Below are 18,527 nucleotides of genomic sequence, written 5' to 3'. Positions count from 1 at the left end.
TTATCCCTAATTACCTCTGTCCCCATAGCCAGACTGTGATCAATCTGAGGCTCCAGGCTGTTCTGTATCCTCAGATTATCACCCAAGGCAGATGTTAAATAAATACGTTGAATTCCTGTGAGTTGAGGAGTAAATGGGTGGAAAGTGAGGAGGTGGAGTCCAGCGTGGACAACTTCACCAAGAATCTTGATGAAGAGGAGGGTAGGGTCATAGCTGCTGGTGGGGAAATTGAGTAAGGGAGGTAGTTTTAAGATGGGAGACCCTCGATTTAAGCTGCTTTTAGTTCAAGCAACAGAAAGAGTTTGGGGAAGAATCCTAGCTGTTGCTGGCTAGAATCAAAAGGCTGGCTGACTTGGGAGGGCAGAAAGCAGTTGGCTCCAGCAGCCAGAGGCATTGTAACCTCTAACACTCTCTCGCTTAGTGGCATAGGACTCCCAAACTCTCCATTCCAAGCTTCCAGTACTCAAGGAAGAGAATCTGTTTGGCTTGATTTGGGTCAAGTATCCACCACTGGTTCAATCAGCCATGAGTGGGGTCGAGGGACCTGCATCACATCCTTGGTTTGGGGAGCCAACTCATTTGTTCCAGGCCATTCCAGATGAGTAGTCCTCATGAGCCAGGCGGCCACCCCCACATGGATTCTCCCATGAGCCAGCAAAGAAGCAGTGCATGTGGCTGGTGTGAGGTGCTTAGAATGAGGCATGGGGTGAAGAGGTGCCCATGGCAGTGAGGGAGCAGGAGTGGACTGGATGGGTCAGGGCCTTGGATGCTAAGACACAGAGCTCACACTTCAACCTGAGTTCGATCTCATCTGTGGATGAGGGAGTGTCATAATCATGACAGAAAAGATACTCTGGCTGTTGTGCAGAGATGGATCAGAGGAGAGAGGGATAGAGGCAATAAGACCTGACAAGATGTGGCATGTGGACAGAGACTCCAGAGACAGAAGGGAGGCAGAATTAATGGACTTGTCAGATTCAGGTATGAGGGGTAGGAAGCCCTGGCATCTGGAACTGGGGCCAGGTGCACTGAGAAAGAGCAGGCTGGAGGTTTAAAATTAGATGCAGAATTTCCATGGGGAGGTGCCCAGGGACAACAGGGGTCCTAGGGAGAGAAGTCCAGGCTGGTGAAATGGGTTTTGGAATACTCAGCATTAGGGTCACTGGGAGTGGGAATGGATGAAATCTCCAGGGATGGGCAGAGTGAGAGGAGGAGGCCTTACGGACCTAGTGGGAGACACTCAGGGAATATCGGCAAGGGAAGCTTGGGAGGAAGCAGCCAGAGAGGAGGAGAGCTCAGTTCCCGCTGCCCCAACCTTGCAATTATTTCCAAGTCCAGAGCTGGTCTGACCCTCGCCCACAGGGGAAGAGCCTTGGCAGCAGACCTAAGGGGCTGTAGGCATAGACTGGCCTCCAGGGGAGGAGCTGCTGCCACCACAGATAGCTCTCTCACTTCCCACACAGAGAGGCATTCTGCATGCAGCTCAGCTATCCCTGTTTTCATGTACTTTTGGGGACCTGAATTAAGACCTCTGTGGAATCCAGGGGAAAGAAAGGGCCTAATCCCAGATGGGCAGCTGCTTTTCCTGAGCCCTTACAAGGGTCCATGAGCTGGGGCTTCCTTTCAGAATTCATGATGGGTAACAAGCATGGCTGATCAGGGGCCTGGAATCACACGGACCCTTTAAGGATCCTTTAAGACCACTTGTGATTGGAAGAATCTCTCCCATTGTGTTTCACATGCCTGGCCCCAGGTGCAAAGAGAGCATGATCTAGGTCCACAAAGTCGAAGGGCCAGGGGTGCTGGAGCTGCCTGGGGGCCTAGGACTCAGCCAGATAGGTCCTCTTTGGTCTGGCCCTACACTACCTACTCTGCCCTGGGAACCCCAACACAGATCTGACCATAGGGGTCAACCCAGCCACCTGCTGCCTTAACCTGCTGCCTCCAAGGGCAAAGCTATGCCCCTTGTTCTGGGTGGAGGCCACAGCCATGAAATTTAAGAAACTCCAGCAGCATCCTGGTGGAGTGGCAAAGTGAGTTGTAAGCACAGGTTACTTGGATTCAAATCCCAGCTCTGTCCTGTAGATTTTGTAGATGCTGTGTGGTCTTGGGTAAGTTATTTAACCTCTCATTGCTCCAACTTCTCAGGAAAATGGGCATCTGAACAGTACTTACCTCATATGGTTGTGAGCAAGATTAAATAAGTTATCTGTGCAAAGTAGAACAGAGTGAGTGTTCTGGAGGCCTTGTTATATCCCTATAGGCACTCCAGGGCACTGGCTCCCCAGAAGGGGCAAATAGCCAACTACCTCCTTATTCACTTCTAGGCTGGGGATTTGAACGTCTCTGTTTCCCAGGACTCAAGTGGGAAGAGCTGGTCCGGAGAGCAAAGGATTTGAGTTAGAATCCCTGATGCTGTAGAATACAAGAAAAACGCAAACACCATCACTAATAATAGCACTGACGTTCTAGCACTTTTGCTAGGCAGGTAACCTCATTTTAGGGATCAAGATGATGAGGCTCAGACAAGTTAACCGCAATCTGCCTACTTTGCTCAGCAATAAAGCTGTGATCTCACCTTGAAGAAATGGTAAATTAGACTCAGAGAAGGAACCTCTTGGTTGTTGGACATGCTCCCATCTTGCTTGGGCTGACTGCTTCCTCCCTCAGGCTTCCCAGTCCCTAAGCAAATAGGGGCTGAGAAATTTCAGGGTGTAAGCTCCAGGTCTGGGGAAATAGGCTATGAGGGAAAAGCTGGCCTATTTCATTTCATTGCTGGCTGGATCTGGCCCTCAGCATCTGCTGCTCATCCTTGGGGTGAATGCCAAGGCCATGTCCAGGGGAATCTCACAAGTCCCCTGGAGAAGAATCAGGAAGGCAGCTCTTGTCCTTCTGCAGGAATTGGACCATGTTCAGGTCTGCTGGGGTCTGGAGGAAGCTCCTTGAGGGAGATCCAAGTGTTTCCAGAGATCCCAGGGTCTCTTGTGGGATGCAACTAGGTCTGATGTGAGAACTACCTAGACTGGCCCAGATTTGGCAGTTTCAAGAGCATATTCTTTCAGTGTCTGACATGCAGGTGACATGGCTGAGAACCTAGAGTTTGTTTTTTTTGTTTTTTGTTTTTTGGCCAGGGCTAGGTTTGAACCCGCCACCTCCGGCATATGGGACTGGCGCCCTACTCCTTGAGCCACAGGCACCACCCGAACCTAGAGTTTGTTAAGCCCAGGAGGGACGTATGTCAATTTTCTCCACACCTGCTACCTGATGGGAGACTCTAGGTCCAGGCCCCTCCACCAGGTCTCTCCATCAGTCCCTTCTTGTCATTCAACACCAGTTTAAATTTCAGGGTCTGGACCCTTCTTCGTGCTATTGCTTCTTTCTGGTATCCTCTTCCCACTCTCCAGCTTGGCCAGCGTCTTCTCATCCCTCGGTGGCCAGCCAAGATGGGATGTGGGATGTTTGGCCATTTTGTCTTCTTTTTTCCTAAGGCCAATTTCTGGCTTCATTCAGCAGGCAGCAGGCCCCAAATACTATTCTGGCCACAGTACTCTACTTTTCTGACTCAAATCTTACCATGTTTTTTAGTTCCTAAGGACAAAGTCTAAATTCCTCTGTTGGGTGAAGTGGTGAGTTGAAGAACTTTAGCCAGATAGGAAGGGAGGTGAAGACAGGAGGGGCACCTTTAGAGGCCAGTGGATCACTGGCTATGATGTAGACCAAGGAGTTTAGATAAATAGTTTGAGCTAGCAGAAGGTAGATGTTGTGAGAAGTCTGCTTTTGTGACTGAAGAGGTGGGAGCATTCCTGCCTGGCCTGTGCCTCTGCCCAGCTCATGCTATCACCTGTCTCCTGGTAGAGTTGAGTGAACAGGTGCTGACTTCCACTACCCTATGGGATAGGCTCTCTTGGGGCACAAGCCAATCTCTACTTCACATCCTTCCCAGGAGAGCCCGGTGCTGGCCTTGCCCATGGCAGCTGCTCCATCAGATGTTTACCCTGGGTAACTCTCTTCCCCATTTTCTAGCTTTGATGTTTCTGTTTCCTTTAGTTTCTTTTTTTTTTTTTTAATTATCTCACTTTCTAATCAACATTTTATTTATTTATTTATTTTGCAGTTTTTGGCTGGGGCCAGGTTTGAACCCACCACCCCTGGCATATGGGGCTGGCACCCTACTCCTTGAGCCACAGGCGCCACCCTTCTTTAGTTTCTTTTTTCTTTTTTGAGACAGAATCTCATTTTTTTTGTAGAGACAGAGTCTCACTGTACTGCCCTCGGGTAGTGTGCTGTGGCGTCACACGGCTCACAGCAACCTCTAACTCTTGGACTTACGCGATTCTCTTGCCTCAGCCTCCCCAGCAGCTGGGACTACAGGTGACCGCCACAACGCCCAGCTATTTTTTTGTTGCAGTTTGGCCGGAGCTGGGTTTGAACCTGCCACCCTCGGCATGTGGGGCCAGCACCCTACTCACTGAGCCACAGGCGCCGCCGCTCCTTTAGTTTCTTAAAAGAAATATTATGAGGCTGGGCACATTGGCTCATGCCTATAATCTTAGCACTCTGGGAAGCCAAAGTGGGTGAATTGCTTGAGCTCAGGATTTCAAGACCAGCCTGAGCAAGAGTGAAACCCTGTTCCTACTAAAAATAGAAAAAACTAATTGGCCATTTTGGTGGGCATCTGTAGTCCCAGCTACTCTGGAGGCTGACTCATGAAAGATCGCTTGAGCCCAAGAGTTTGAGGTGGCTGTGAACTATGATGCCACGGCACTCGGAGTGACAGAGTGAGACTCTGTCTCAAAAAAAAAAAAAAAGTGAGAATTGTGAAACAGTCTAACCTTGTCTCTAATGAAAGGAAAAGGAATTTCTCCCTATGCAGCTGACCTTCTGTGGTCCTCTATAGCCCCAGGGTTGGTCATAGAGATTCTACTTGGGAACCCAGGAAGAGTGAGGACTTCTGGGGTAGAGGGCACAGGGCCTCAGTGGTAGTGGTCCAAATTCCCTCCCCTCCCCAGTTATAGGGCGTCTTTCCCTCTGCTCTTGTACACACTTGCCAGCTGGCCATACCAGAGTTCTTCCTCTATCCAACAAAGCAGCTACTCCGTCAGAGGCTCATGCTAGTAACCAGGGACACACAGACTAGCAAGATGCAAACCCCATGCGAGGAGCTCCCCTCCTAAACAGGGAGATGGGCACCCAAAGAAAGAACTGCACATTGAAGGCCACAGTGGGGTATTATGGGCACAGAAGAAGGAAGCTCACAAGTTTAAAGGGAGAGGGTTGGGGGGACACCCCAGATGATGTGGAGAAGAACAAGAAAGCAAAGAGAACAGAACCTGTGGGGAAGTGAGAGACATGGCAAGTTCATGGCTCATGGGGTTATCTGTGGGGACAGTGAGACTAGTGAGGAGACCAGGAGAGAAGGACAGAACACCAAGTGCAGGCCTCTCCCTGGGTGTTCCATGGGCACCTTGTCTGGAGGTGACACTGTGCAGCACCTCGGGGTTGTCTGAGGTGGGGAGCCACTGAGAGGTTTTTTTTTTTTTTTGAGACAGAGTCTCACTCTGGTGCCCTGACTAGAGTGCTGTGGCATCATAGCTCACAGCAGCCTCAAGTTCTGGGGCTCAAGTGATCATCTTGCCTCAGTTTTTTTCTTTTTTTTTTATTGTTGGGGATTCATTGAGGGTACAATAAACCAGGTTACACTGATTGCATTTGTTAGGCAAAGTCCCTTTTGCAATCATGTCTTGTCCCCAAAAGGTGTGGCATACACCAAGGCCCCAACCCCCTCCCTCCTTCCCTCTCTTTCTTCCTTTCCCCACCTCTCCCTCCTTCTCTCTCTGCTGCCTCAGTTTTTTTTCTATTGTTAGTAGAGATAGGGTCTCGATCTTGCTCAGGCTGGACTCGAACTCCTGAGCTCAGGCAATCCACCTGCCTTGGTCTCCAGGAGTGCTAGGATTACGGGTGTGATCCACCACACCCTGCCCACAGAGAGGTTTTAAGATGTATTTTCATTTTAGTTTTAGGCTGATCTTGGGGGCAGAGGATTTTAGAGAAGAAAATAGCAAATGTAGGGAGAAGAAAAAAAATAGTAAGGAAACAACTGTATGATTCAGAGACAGAGGGTTCCTTCCAGGTAGTGAGTTTAAAGATATAGATAACCAGGGGAGGGTGTTTGAGGGGAGCCAGAGGAGATGGTGATTTGTTATTGGGCTTGGGTGTGGAGACCGTGCAGCTGCTGTGGCCATCTGGGACAACCCTGAGGGGATGCACGGAACCCCCAGGGAGAGGCCTATACTTGGTATTCTGTCCTCTCCAGTTCTCCTCAGGCTGCTCCCTCCCTCAGCTTGCCACACCCTTGACCTCGCCCTCTGCCTACAGTTTTCTCCAGGAGACATCCTGACCTTGCCTGCTTTGACAGCAATTTTTTCTTATCAAAGCCTCTGTAGCCCTAGACTTCTTTGGAGGCAGGTCTCCTTTCCCTGCCTCTCTGGGTATCTTCCATGGGGCTTCATGCAGCCTGCACTTTGCAAAGCAGGAAGTTGATGACAAAGTGATCTGGAGCTCTGCTTCCAGTGGGAGTTTATTGTTGTCACCCAGGAAATGTAACTGCACACCACAGAAGGGGAGATCCCTTCCATAGCGACTCCAAACAGGAAGTGACTCTTCCTGGCCCAACCCAGGAGCCCAGGAGCGGGCCAGCTGGTGCAGTGGCTGCACTGACGCAGGGTGTGCTGGTTTCAGAGGTGGGGTGGGAGCCACCCTCAGGGAATCAGCTGAAGGGACACAATATAAGGGAGGAGCAGTCTCTAGAGAAACCAGCTCTAATAGCTCATCCTGAACCAGCAAGTGAGCAAATGCAAAAGACTCAGGTCCCCAGCACCCTTTCCCTGGGACTGCAAAGCTACCTCCTTCCCAAAGCTGAGCGTCCACTTGACCCTCTTCCCTCCAGTGCCTGGCCTGGCTGGCGAGACCTTCATGGTGCTGTTTATAAGGCTAAGAAAGAGCTCACTTTGGACAGGTGGGGTATGAGGTCCACAGGAAGGGAGAGTCTCTGAGGTGAGATGGTGAGACAGAAGCAGCCACTATTTTATTGCACGTCTGCCATGAATCCAGTCCTTCCATACATTTTACATTTAATCCTCACATTGATGAACACAATCTCGAACCTCAAGCAACTGAGGCTACAGACGCTAAGTCACTTGCCCCAGTGAATGTCCAAGGGGGGAGGCCATGCCAGATCTGTTCTGTTTCAGAGTCCCTTTTCTTTCCACTTTGCCTCCAGTCACTCTCCTCAATCAGGGGCCCCTGCTGCTGTCTCTGGGGTGGGTAACAGTCACCCCTGTGGAAACTGCTGGTGGGTGCTGCCAGACAGGGTTGAGGGGTACTGAAAATAGAAGTCAAAATCTTTAGGGATCCCAGACACAGGCAGTTCCTTGGACACAAATACTCCACTCCAAGAGGCACACGCTAACCTTCCCATGGTGTGAATGTGTGGAAACACACAGTCTTTTTTTTTTGAGACAGAGCCTCAAGCTGTTGCCCTGGGTGCCATAGCATCACAGCTCACAGCAACCTTAAGTGATTCTCCGGCCTCAGCCTCACAAATAGCTGGGACTACAGGTGGCCACCACAACGCCCGGCTATTTTTTGGTTGTAGTTGTCATTGTAGTTGTCCAGGCTGGATTCGAACCCGCCAACTCTGGTATATGTGGCTGGTGCCAAGCCCACACAGTCTCTTAATCACGCATCACGAAATCCTACAGAGGGCTGACACAGCCCTGGGCACATATACACACTCAATGTCTGTGCATGTATGCACATAATGCACCATGCCCACACCACCTGCACATGCATGCACTTTGCACACATACTTGCACATATGTGTCACGCAGACACATGTATGCACACATGCACCACGTGCATGCACTATGCAGAACACACATGCATGTACATATGTACCACACAAGTAGCACACCATCTATGTAGGCAGGCACCATGCAGCACACACATGCACATACATATGCACCACCCACACATTCATGTATGCACATATGCACCACCTACATACATCCTGACGCAATTCTGGGGGTGCAGCAGGTGGTAGGAAGGGCTCTGGCTCTGTCAGATGAGGTTGGCAATGCTGGATGTGGTCTCTTGATGCTGGCCAGTAGACAATTGTCCTGAGATGCTGAAGATGCTGGCATTGCCACCATGGCCACTGTGGGTGGAGGGGGTGGCTGTACAGATGGAGTTACAGTATCCACTCACGCCCACCTGATATAGCAGTAAGCCCAGCAGCAAGAGTGAGCCCAAGGCAGCCAGAGTGATGCCCACAGAGAGCATGGCAACTAGGGGCTGAGCAGGGGCTGGGGCAGCGGCCAGCCCTGCCAGGGTCAGGCCGGTGACCAGCAGCACGAGGCCGCTGAGCAGCACCACAAGGGCATCAGCTCCCCCACCACTGCGCAGCAACGCAACATGGTGGGCCTGACGTATGCAGTTCATGTCCTGCACAGCTGAACTCATCAGCTGCTTCACCAGAACCAGCAGGGCCAGCAGACAGAGCACGGTGCCGGTTGCTAAGCGCCACTCGCCTGAGCGGCTGCTAGTGGATGACAGTAGGACCACGCCGCCTGCCCCACAGCCTGCCACAAGGCCCACGGCCACGGCAAAGCAGAGTGCCGAGCGCCGTGGCTGTTGGGACCACCACAGCTCCACTTGCTCTGCCAGTACATCGGCAGGCAGCCCCTGGGTCCCTGGGGCTTGAGCCCCCGGTTCAGACATGGTGTGCTGAGGCAGTAGTCAGGGCAGAAGGACAGTGTTAGGGTCAGAGGATGCAGTTCATGGCCTGGTGCCCCGACCACCTGCTTGGCAGTTACAGGCCCAGACTTCTGTTCCTCTTGCAGTCCAGGCCGTGGTTCCCATCACCTGCAGCAGAAGGATCACAGTCTTATCTCCCCAGCCTGCCTGTTACTCTGCTCATACCTCGGAGTCTTGGGGATGACCTCTGGAATCCCCCCACCCTGGGGAAAACCTCCTCCCCAGCTTTGTCCTTTGGGAATGCCTCTCCCACGATCCCCAGGAGAGTTCCTGCCCCCACTGAGGCCCCCAGGACCCCTTGGGGAATCCCCTTCACTAGCCTCTGACCTCTCTGGCTCTGGATCTCCCAGGTGCCTGTCCCGGATGGTGCCACTGTGGACGATGGGACGATGGGACGATGAACAGCCAGAGATAAAGCCTCATTCAGGATCTCACTCACATGGCCAAAGCTGTCACCACTGGTTCCTGGGGGTGGGGGGAGCTGTGAGGGAGGGGACTTACAACTTAACTCTTGTGGAACCAGAGTGTGGCCCTGAATTTCCTCTGTCAGGGCTTTGTCTCCTCTTCCTCTCTGGTTCACTATTGAACCCTAACAGCCCTCTCCCCTGACATCTTGACCAATCTCACATACTGACTTTGGCACTATAAAACTGCTGGTTTCCAAATCTGTCTCTCTCCAACCTGATGTCCCTCCTGGCTCATTAGTCACCTTGATGTCCTTGATGACTCGTAGTCACCCCTGATGCAACAGGTCTCAACCCAAGTTCGTCATCACACCCCAATGCCATCATGCCTTCCTGGGTTCCTCACTTCAGGCACACAAACCTCAGCCACTAGTGGACTCCTCCTCCTTCCTCGCAGCTAAAAATCCACCCCGCCCAGACCCTTCCCACCCAGGAAGTCTAACTCAGGCATTTCTCCATCCAGTTCTCATCTTTCCTCCCACTGCTCCTGCCTCCTCACCCCCTTCCCCCTGCTCTCCCCTCTCTTCTCCACCCACTCCTACCATGCCATTCTCCCCCATAGTTTCCCTAAAGTGGAGTGAGGGAACAGTCCTTCCCACTGGAGGGAACTTGGCAAGGGACCTGACAGCAATGGCTCATTTAACTTGTCCTCTACAGGACAGTCGGCACAACTCGGATTGGGCAAAAATGAAGCAGCTGTGGCCCCTGGGAGCCCCAGGCTGCAGCAAGAGACAAAGCAAGCAGGCCTGACTCCTGCAACTGGTGCTGCATGTGGAGCAGTCAGTACAGAGCCCTGCGAGCCAAAGAAGGGCGTAGGGGGTGGATCTGGGAGCCTTAGTTTCCTATCTGAAAAGTGAAGACAAGGACAATTGGCTGGGAGAGGTTTGAGCCACTTGACACCTTCATTTCAGGATTTCAATACAGCCTAGAGCCTGCATAGATGCTCAAAGCATGGTTTTTGAATAAATGAGCTCAGTGTTACCCTTCCAATTCAGGGTAGGATATAGGACTTAGGTGCTGGATCCTTTCAGGAATCTGACTACGTGGCGCAGCACAGGTCACACCCAGGTGAGGTATTTGTCCTCCAGGAGACCCCTCTGCAGGGCTTGCCCTTCCCCACCAGGGGGCGAGGCCAGTGCTGATGCCCCCCCAGGGAAATGGGGGAGGTGCTGTGGGCGGGGCTGCGGAGTCAGGCTCAGCATTCTTGAGGGCTCTGACTTCACTGGTCCGAAAATGCTTGCACAGTTGTGCTGAGACGGCGCGCTAGGTGGGGCTGGGATGGAGGTTCTCAGGGAAGAGCTCATGGGAGAAGGTGGGGGAGAAAGAGGTGGGGGAGTGCGGGGCACTCACGAGAAGCCTGGACGTGCTGGATCCGATCACAGCAGGCAGGACCGGGCAGGTGGGGCGCTCTAGCTGTGTTTCCGGGGAGACGCTTCACCTGCCTATCCTGCACTCAGGTGAGCCTGGGGGAGGGGGATTAACAGGTGTTGTTTCCAGGGCTGGGCCTGAGCCGATTGGCTGACGTGGCACTGCTCCTTCTGTTGGTCAGAGGCAATCTTGGGAAGGGAGGGCCTTCTACCTGCCGCTGTGAGGGCTGGGAGCACAAGGGCAGACCTGGGCAGCAGGAGAAATGTTGTGTGCCTGTCCCAGAGCCTGGGCCCTGACCCAACCCCCAGTTCCTACCCCAGCTTAGCTTTAGCTGCAGTCTCAGAACCTCACATTAACTCCAGCTGCAGTTCCAAACCTTGACTACATGGTACCCTTATCTCCCATTAGTGACCCAGTTCCTGCTGCCCATCTGAGTCCTACTTCCCCACCTCCATTTCCAAATTCAGTTTTAGTCCCAGCTCCTAATATAACCTCAAATCTGGTTTGAAATCTCAGTTCTAACTTCTAACTCCAACCCAAATTCTAGACTTAGGTTCTAGACCCCCAAACCTGCCCTCGGCTCCAAACTTGACTCTTGTTCCTGAACCAGCCCCCCAAACCCAATGGCAACACCAGTTGATCCCCAAACCCAGCCCCAGTACCTCCATCCCTTGGTCTTGGGATGGAGCCCTCACTTGCTCATTGTCCTCCAAAGCCTCAAATGCCTAGCCCAGATAGGCATCATCCACATGGCCAGCCCCTTCTAGGGGAGGCAGGGTTTGAGTAAACAGGGAAGAGGGGTAAGGAGGCCTTTCAGGTGGGAAGCAGGAGATCCCAGAAGATACTTTTGAATGAATGCCACCCTCCTTCACAAAGCTCATAGAGCTCTTGTCATCCACACCAGGTTAGACATTTGCCACTGGCACTCTGCCCTCTAATGAGAGTAAGCTTTATACAGTTCTGCAGTCTCTGCCCTCCAGTGTTTGAACTCAGGAGTTCCTCTGCCTGGAATATTTACCACTCCCCACCCTTACATTGTTCAACTGAAATGTCACCACCTCCAGGAAGCCCTCTCTGATCAGCAGGCTGGTTTAGGGGCCTTTTTGCTGTACCCATAGCAGCTGTGCTTCCCCCACAACTGCCTTTACTGGAGTGTACTTAATTGTTTTTACTTCCTGTCCACCCCCTATTAGACACATGGTCCCTAGTGAGTGTAGGAATAGTGCCTGTTTCGCTAACCATTGTGACATCAGTAGCCAGCTTGTTGGGAAAACCAATAAATATTTGTCAAATAATTGGCTGAAGAAATGAAAGCAGGAACTGACAGATGTGAGGTTTTGAACAGGCAGCATCTGAGATGAAGCTGGAGAGACAAACTTGGCTCAGGTTGTACAGGACCTAGGAGACTGTGTGAGGCATTTGGACTGTGTGAGGTGCCCATGGAGGGCTCCAAAGTGTAACAGGGACACAGCTGGGGCTCTGTTCCTAAAAGGCAAACCTGGCCTCACACACCCAGACTGGCAAAGGGTGGCTGGTGGTGGTGTGGGTGTTGGCTATTTCTTATTCCTAGGTCTTTATGATGCCTGTTGCTCTCTTCTTCTGATGCAGATGAAATCGAAAAGAAAAACAAAACCAAAGTTATCTTTACATTTTCAGTTCACAAAATAACTGCATCTCTTTTCCTTGTTCTGTGGAGTTGATTAGGGGATCATCATAACTCTAGAACAGTCCTGTCCACTAGAAATACAGTGTGAGTCACACTGTAGTTTAAACTTTTCTAATGACCACATTAAAAAATTAAAAAGAAACAAGTAAAAGTAAAACATTAAAATTCAGATATTTTATTTAATTCCAAAATACATGTGAATATACAAGTTATTGGGTTTTTTTGTTTTTTTGTATTTTTTTTGTAGAGACAGAGTCTCACTTTATGGCCCTGGGTAGAGTGCCGTGGCATCACACAGCTCACAGCAACCTCCAACTCCTGGGCTTAAGTGATTCTCTTGCCTCAGTTTCCCGAGTAGCTGGAACTATAGGCGCCCGCCACAACGCCCGGCTATTTTTTGGTTGCAATTCAGCCAGGGCTGGGTTTGAACCTGCCACCCTCCGTATATGGGGCCAGCGCCTTACCGACTGAGCCACAGGCGCTGCCCATGAATATACAAGTTATTAATGAGCTATTTTATACTGTTATTTGGTACCAAAGTCTTGAAAGTTCAAGTATGACCTTTATACTTATGGTGCGCCTCATTTCAAACATGCTTAGTTGCCACATTTGGCTTGAGGCTGTGTCCTTACAGGGCAGCACAGCTCTAAGATGTCCTTCCCCTCAAGAAAAGTTAGGGCAGGCTGGACTGGGGAGGGGACAATGGTGAGTGGGGTGTTACAGGCTTTCATCTTCACCTTTGCAAAGCAATGTAAAAGGTATCCCCTTATAATAAAGGGGCTCGGCTCAGAGGAGCTGTGGAGCAGAGGGCCCAGAAGGGCTTGATGGCTGCAGACTCCTCTTGTACACATTTGACATTTATGTACCCTCTGGCCCCAAGGAGGGTCCACCCCCAGTCAGACCAGCCGTCCTGGGCAGAGCTGGGACAGAGGACCCATGAGATTTTTCTCTCCTTTTCCCTTCCCTTGGGGGTTTGCTGGGAACTTTACGGGTAGGAGATACAAAGCCTAAAAGCTTCCTCAGTTTAAACATTGACTGGGCAAACCTTTGTTCTACTTCTGGGTCACTGCTGTTACCTTGGAATTAAAGTGGAAAGGCAGGCTCCTCTCAGGGCTGTTGAACTCTGTCCCCAAAGCAGAGGTTGTTGGGGTAGCTCAGATGGATGGCAATGAAGGTCATGAGGAGGCGGCAGTGTGGGCACAGTGTGGAAGGTGTGAATGAACTGCCCCTGATGCATCAGAAGGCAGTTGGTGGGAATAGCAAGGGTGGAACCTATAGGAGAGGCTGCGCGACACCTCTTTGCTTCTGCCATGTTCCACTTCAGGCTATTCTCAATCCAGTGGCCCAGTGATCCCATTAGAAGGTAGAGCAGACCATGCGCTGCCCACCTCCCTTAGATGAATGGCGTCCTCCTGCTATCTCCAAGGCCCTCTTAGCTTCACTCCCGCTGTCTTGGAGCCTCTGCACTGTCTGTCCCCTCTGCCTGGAATGCTTCTCCCTCACATTGCTCCTCCCTCCCTTTCTTCAGAAATGTTCTCAGATGTCACTCTCTCAGGGAGACATGGCTACTTTGTCTAAAATCATAACTTCCCTCAATATTTTCTAGCCTGACCTCACTTTTATTTCCTTTGTTCCCTTATGTTTTTCCTTAGCACTTAGCCCTTTCTAATATGCTGTATATTTCTCTCAATCTGGAATTATGTCTGTCTTGTCCCCTACAATGTACACTTCATGAAGGAAAGTGAGTCTTGTTTGTTCATTGTGTGTCCCCAGCTCCTAGAATATGCCTGGCATATGCTCAATAATTGTTGAATGAATAGTGGAAAGACTGGTTTTGGAACTAAAATGATCTTACAGGTTCAAGGTCTCAGCTCTCGCTGTGCATCCTTAAGGAAACTTCCTGCTCTCTATGTGTCTCAGCCTCTCCATTTGTAAAATGGGGACAACAGTACTTAGTCTACATAGGTGAGGGGTATTAAACAATAGAGTTAATTTAGCATACATTCCCTGTGTCCCTTCTCTGGAGCAGGTGTTGTGTACATGCTGGAGATGCAGGACGAGGAGAGAAAAGCCATCCCTGCTGTCCCAAGGGCAGAGATGAGTGGGCACAAAGTGCAGGGTACCTGCAGGTCCTCAGTGGCCCAGGCACCCCCGCCACCATGCTTAGTGACAGTTGCCTAAGACAGACATCTTTTGGAGTATCAGTCCACTCATAATAACCATCCTCACCCCAGCAACCAGAATTATATTTTGTGACACACCACTATGGCTATAGTTGATTAGACGGACTGAACCCCAAGCTAGGCTGAAAAGATTCTCTGAAAATTGGACTAGAGACTTCATTTCAGCTTGAGGGCTTCTACTAATGAGAGGTGCTAAGGTACCCTTCTGCCAGCTGAACTGGCAAAAGAAAGCTGGTCTGCAGAGAGGGGCAAGGATAGGAGAGGGTGAGGGGTTCCAGAAGTGTCCCAGGCCCTGGCTAAAGTCTTTCCTGAGATCTGTTGCATCTCTGCTATGAGATCCTGTGAGATATCATCCCCAGAGCCAGATAATAAATTCTCCTTTCTTACTTCAACTGGCTGGAGTTGGTTTTTGTTACTTGTAGCTGAAGATGGGCCCTCAGAGCTCCCATGTACAGAACTAGAATCCTGTAGTCCCACTTATGATAATGTATAAATACACGCAGTAGGTACTTAGTGAGGACTAGTCCACATTCATTGCTTCTGCTAAATCTTACCATGTGACACATACTCAATGAGCACACAAGTTCTTGCATACTGTCAGTCAGGTGATAAGTAATAAGGTAATAAGTAACCTTAGTCTCTCGTGCTGCCTGATGCCTACAGCAAGGTTACTTCCTTATAACTCTGTTCCTCAGCCCAGCTCAGCTCAGGGGAGTCTGGCTGCATCTTGCACATGTGTAGCAGGCCCCTGAATCTCCAATGGTCTAGGAGAGATCACCTCAATGGAATTCAAGACTAGTGAACCCCACTCCTGGTCCTCAGATGCCTTCCCTTTCACTTCTCACTGCAAATCCAGAGCAGTGATTGTACGGGGTCCTACCTGGGCATGAAGATATTCCCTGGCCCACTAGGCACCCTTAGGTCCTTCATGGGACGAGCTGGTTGGCAATGGCTGGCCCATGTTTTATGTAAGAAGCAGGATGGTGATGCCACAACATCTTGCAGCATCTTCAGGTCTGAGAGAACAGAATGGCAGAGGAGGCTAAGCTGGGAGCTCACACTGAGCTGATGCCCAGACTCTAGAAGAAGAAGAGGTCCAATAGATGTCTGGGGTCCAGAGAGAGGAATTCTGGAGGCTCTTACATCAGGGTGGCCCAGCAACCACCAATGGAACCAGCTGTCACATGAATCTTCTGAGATCAACAGTGGATTGCAACCAGAAGAGCAAAAGAACAGTCCATGTGCCAATGCCTAGTTGCTTGGGTGACCAGCAGGACCTCTGTGGCTGCTGCAGAAGGAGATGACTGCAGGCTTGTGCCATCCCTGAGGGGTCAACTAGCTGAAGAAACCTTGTGAGGGAGGTGGGGGCAGGAGTGGGGTGAGTGCCTCTGGCCTCCCATGGAGTCAGGACAGACAAGGGAGAGGGAGGTTTTTGATGCAACAGCCAAAGAACCCATGCCACCCAATAGGTGGATGTAGGACTGAAATAAGAACATAAAGCGATAAATAAGGGGCTCGGCGCCTGTGGTTCAAGCGGCTAAGGTGCCAGCCACATACACCTGAACTGGTGGGTTTGAATCCAGCCTGGGCCTGCAAAACAACAATGACGGCTACAACCAAAAAATAGCCAGGCATTGTGGCAGGTGCTTGTGGTCCCAGCTACTTGGGAGGCGGAGGCAGGAGAATCGCTCGAGCCCAGGAGTTGGAGGTTGCTGTAAGCTGTGATGCCACAGCACTCTACCCAGGGTGACAGCTTGAGGCTCCGTATCAAAAAAAAAAAAAAAAAAAAAAAGAGGTAAACAAGGTTGTACCTCTGGCCCTAGACTTTCTAGCCAGCAGCTGTGTTCACCCCGTGTAGTTAAGAAAACACCCTGCTGGCCTGCTAGCCAAGGTGCCAGGTTCCGCAAGGGTAGGGCTCTCCCTGGCCTGGACTTCCTCATCTTCCTCACCAGCTGGATGGCAGCCAGTGTAGGCTAGGTTCAGTTTAGCTTGGCTTGGGAGTTTTTGGCTCCTTTAAGTTCTGGTTTAGACTCTCCAGGTGTCACACTGTTACACCCTCCACCACTTGGCCTGTATTGTTTGGGCTCCTGTCCAGGGCAAGGCACTGAAGGAAGGGCTTGGCGTCATCAGGCAGCCTGGGCTGGACCCCGGCTCTGCCTGTGCTGGTCACTTTTCTCTAGATTTTAATTCCTCATCTGTTAACCAAGGTCCATCTTCACGTGAAATGCAATGTCTTGACTCCAAGATATTTTTCAGTTGAAAAAATCTATCACTTGAAGGTTGATATGTTCTAGCTGTGGCGAATTTCCTTCTGGACCTTAGAAAAGCTCCAGCTTCCTCTGAATTTTTATTCTTCCCAGATCAATGCTCTCTCCCCCTTGGCTGGGCTGACTTCTGCCAGTCCTTAAGTCAGAAGACTTCATGTCTCTCCCCGCTGCCCTCATCTTGGTCCAACCCACCATCCTCTCCCACCTGGGCCCCCTCAATCAGTTCCCCACACAGATACCTGAGTGGGCTTTATAAACAGATGCATCCCTCATGGGTCTCTCCTAGTTGGAGAGGTGAACTTGAGGGTTAGGAAGGAGACAGCATGGCAGGTGTGATGTGGATGGGAGTAGAGTTGGAATTGCCCTCCGAAGGATAAAGTTCATGAAGCGAAGTGTGGAGCAAGAGCATTTCAGGCAGAGGAAACCATGTGTGGAATGACCTGAAGGCAGGAAAGACCTTGGCCTCTTACAGGAACTGAAAGGCCAGTGCAACAACAGCTCAGAGAGCAGTGGGCAGTGACCTCTGTGTGCCTTCAGCCCTGCATGATCTGACCCTGCTAACCCCAGCCCCCAAACTCATTTCAAGTCAGTTTCTTCAGCAAAGGTACAGCCAAGATGTGAGTTTGGAGTGGGGTTTGAGTCCAGAAGAGCTCACATACCTGGCCTCCTAATTTAACCAGCCATCACCTTTGTGGGTGAACCTCTGTGGGGTGCCTGGACATTTTCCTGCTCTCTGGATCTGGTCTCCCAGTGGGACGAGGACATGTGGAGAGCACACTGGTATGGAGGGGACAAGCTGCCTGCTATGATGTGGCACAGGCTGGGGAGGGTAGGTAGTTGCACAGGAAAGAGGTTCCTGCAGACCTGTGGAACACTGCCCCATGGCCTCTGCCGTGCGCCTTCCTTCTGCTGTCCATAACTTTTGGGAGAGCCTTGCCAAATGTGATGGCCAAGTCTTGCTCTCACTGTGAAAACTAGCCCAAGAGCAGTGCCCAGAGTTTTGGTAAAGCAGATTAGGGAAAGATGGGAAGATGGCAAGTTTAAGGTAACCAATGGGGACCAGCAGGGACTATGGCTTAAACATTTGTCATTTAGGTATTTAGAAGAGCGTCTGGTCTCTGCAGGCAGAAGACAGGGATGTTGGGTTATATTCTTTTGCTCATTAGTGCAATAAAAATTATCTTTCTTGGTACTTATGTATGGCTGGGTCTCAAGATCAGCCCAAGAGGAAGGAGAAAAAGTAGTACCCCTAGGAATGGATGAGTGGGACAGGGCCCTGCTGAACAAAGATGGCACGTCTAGGACAGTGTGCAGGTGAGAGGAGTAAGGACAGAGCTCTGCTTATAGTTCTAAGAACAGGGTTAGCAGATAATGTAAGACTTTGGGGGATTCTTGTAGCATTTCCATAACCATTACTTTACTGCCATCTTTTCCCCCTCTTTACATAGATATCAACATCCTCGGAAAGTCTCACTGCATTTCATAAAGGAGAAGGAAGGAAATGTAGAGGCTTTGTCTGGTCCTGACAGAGTTGGCAGTGGGGAAAGCCTGGGGAAAAGCCCCATCCTTGAGGCCCAGGGAGGAAAGGGAGAGGGAGGAGGCCAGCCTCAAGTCCAGCGTGATCTCAGTGCCAGGCTGCCCTGTGCCCACATAGGGACAGGTGGTGGTGGCTCTAGAAGGCCTGGAGCCTCCAGTCTTCTGGCTCCCCATTTCCCTACCCCTGCCTGGGCCCTTAGCTAAGCAGAAATTGGACAAGGTGTTGGCA

At 50.9% G+C, this 18,527-nt stretch overlaps 1 protein-coding gene across 3 annotated transcripts; it reads right to left on the bottom strand.

Annotated features, from left to right (window-relative positions):
* Positions 1 to 6,802: 6,802 nt before the first annotated feature.
* TMEM125 (transmembrane protein 125) lies at positions 6,803 to 10,735 on the bottom strand. Of its 3 annotated transcripts, none has more exons than XM_053575848.1 (3): positions 10,629 to 10,735; positions 9,142 to 9,295; positions 6,803 to 8,922 (listed from the first exon to the last, which is right to left on the bottom strand). In XM_053575848.1, exon 3 carries the CDS (start codon positions 8,776 to 8,778, stop codon positions 8,119 to 8,121), a length of 660 nt encoding a protein of 219 aa, XP_053431823.1. In that variant the 5' UTR covers positions 8,779 to 8,922; positions 9,142 to 9,295; positions 10,629 to 10,735; the 3' UTR covers positions 6,803 to 8,118. The 3 variants fall into 3 exon arrangements, with proteins under 3 accessions (XP_053431823.1, XP_053431822.1, XP_053431824.1); XM_053575847.1 differs by having other exon boundaries at positions 9,142 to 9,279; XM_053575849.1 differs by lacking the exon at positions 9,142 to 9,295.
* Between the last annotated feature and the right edge of the window lie 7,792 nt (positions 10,736 to 18,527).

This window comes from Nycticebus coucang, chromosome 22 (assembly GCF_027406575.1).
Source record: "Nycticebus coucang isolate mNycCou1 chromosome 22, mNycCou1.pri, whole genome shotgun sequence".
In the NCBI taxonomy this organism is placed as follows: domain Eukaryota; kingdom Metazoa; phylum Chordata; class Mammalia; order Primates; family Lorisidae; genus Nycticebus; species Nycticebus coucang.
The sequence above is the reverse complement of the archived record's forward strand: the minus strand, read 5'-3'. Positions and strand labels throughout refer to the sequence as shown.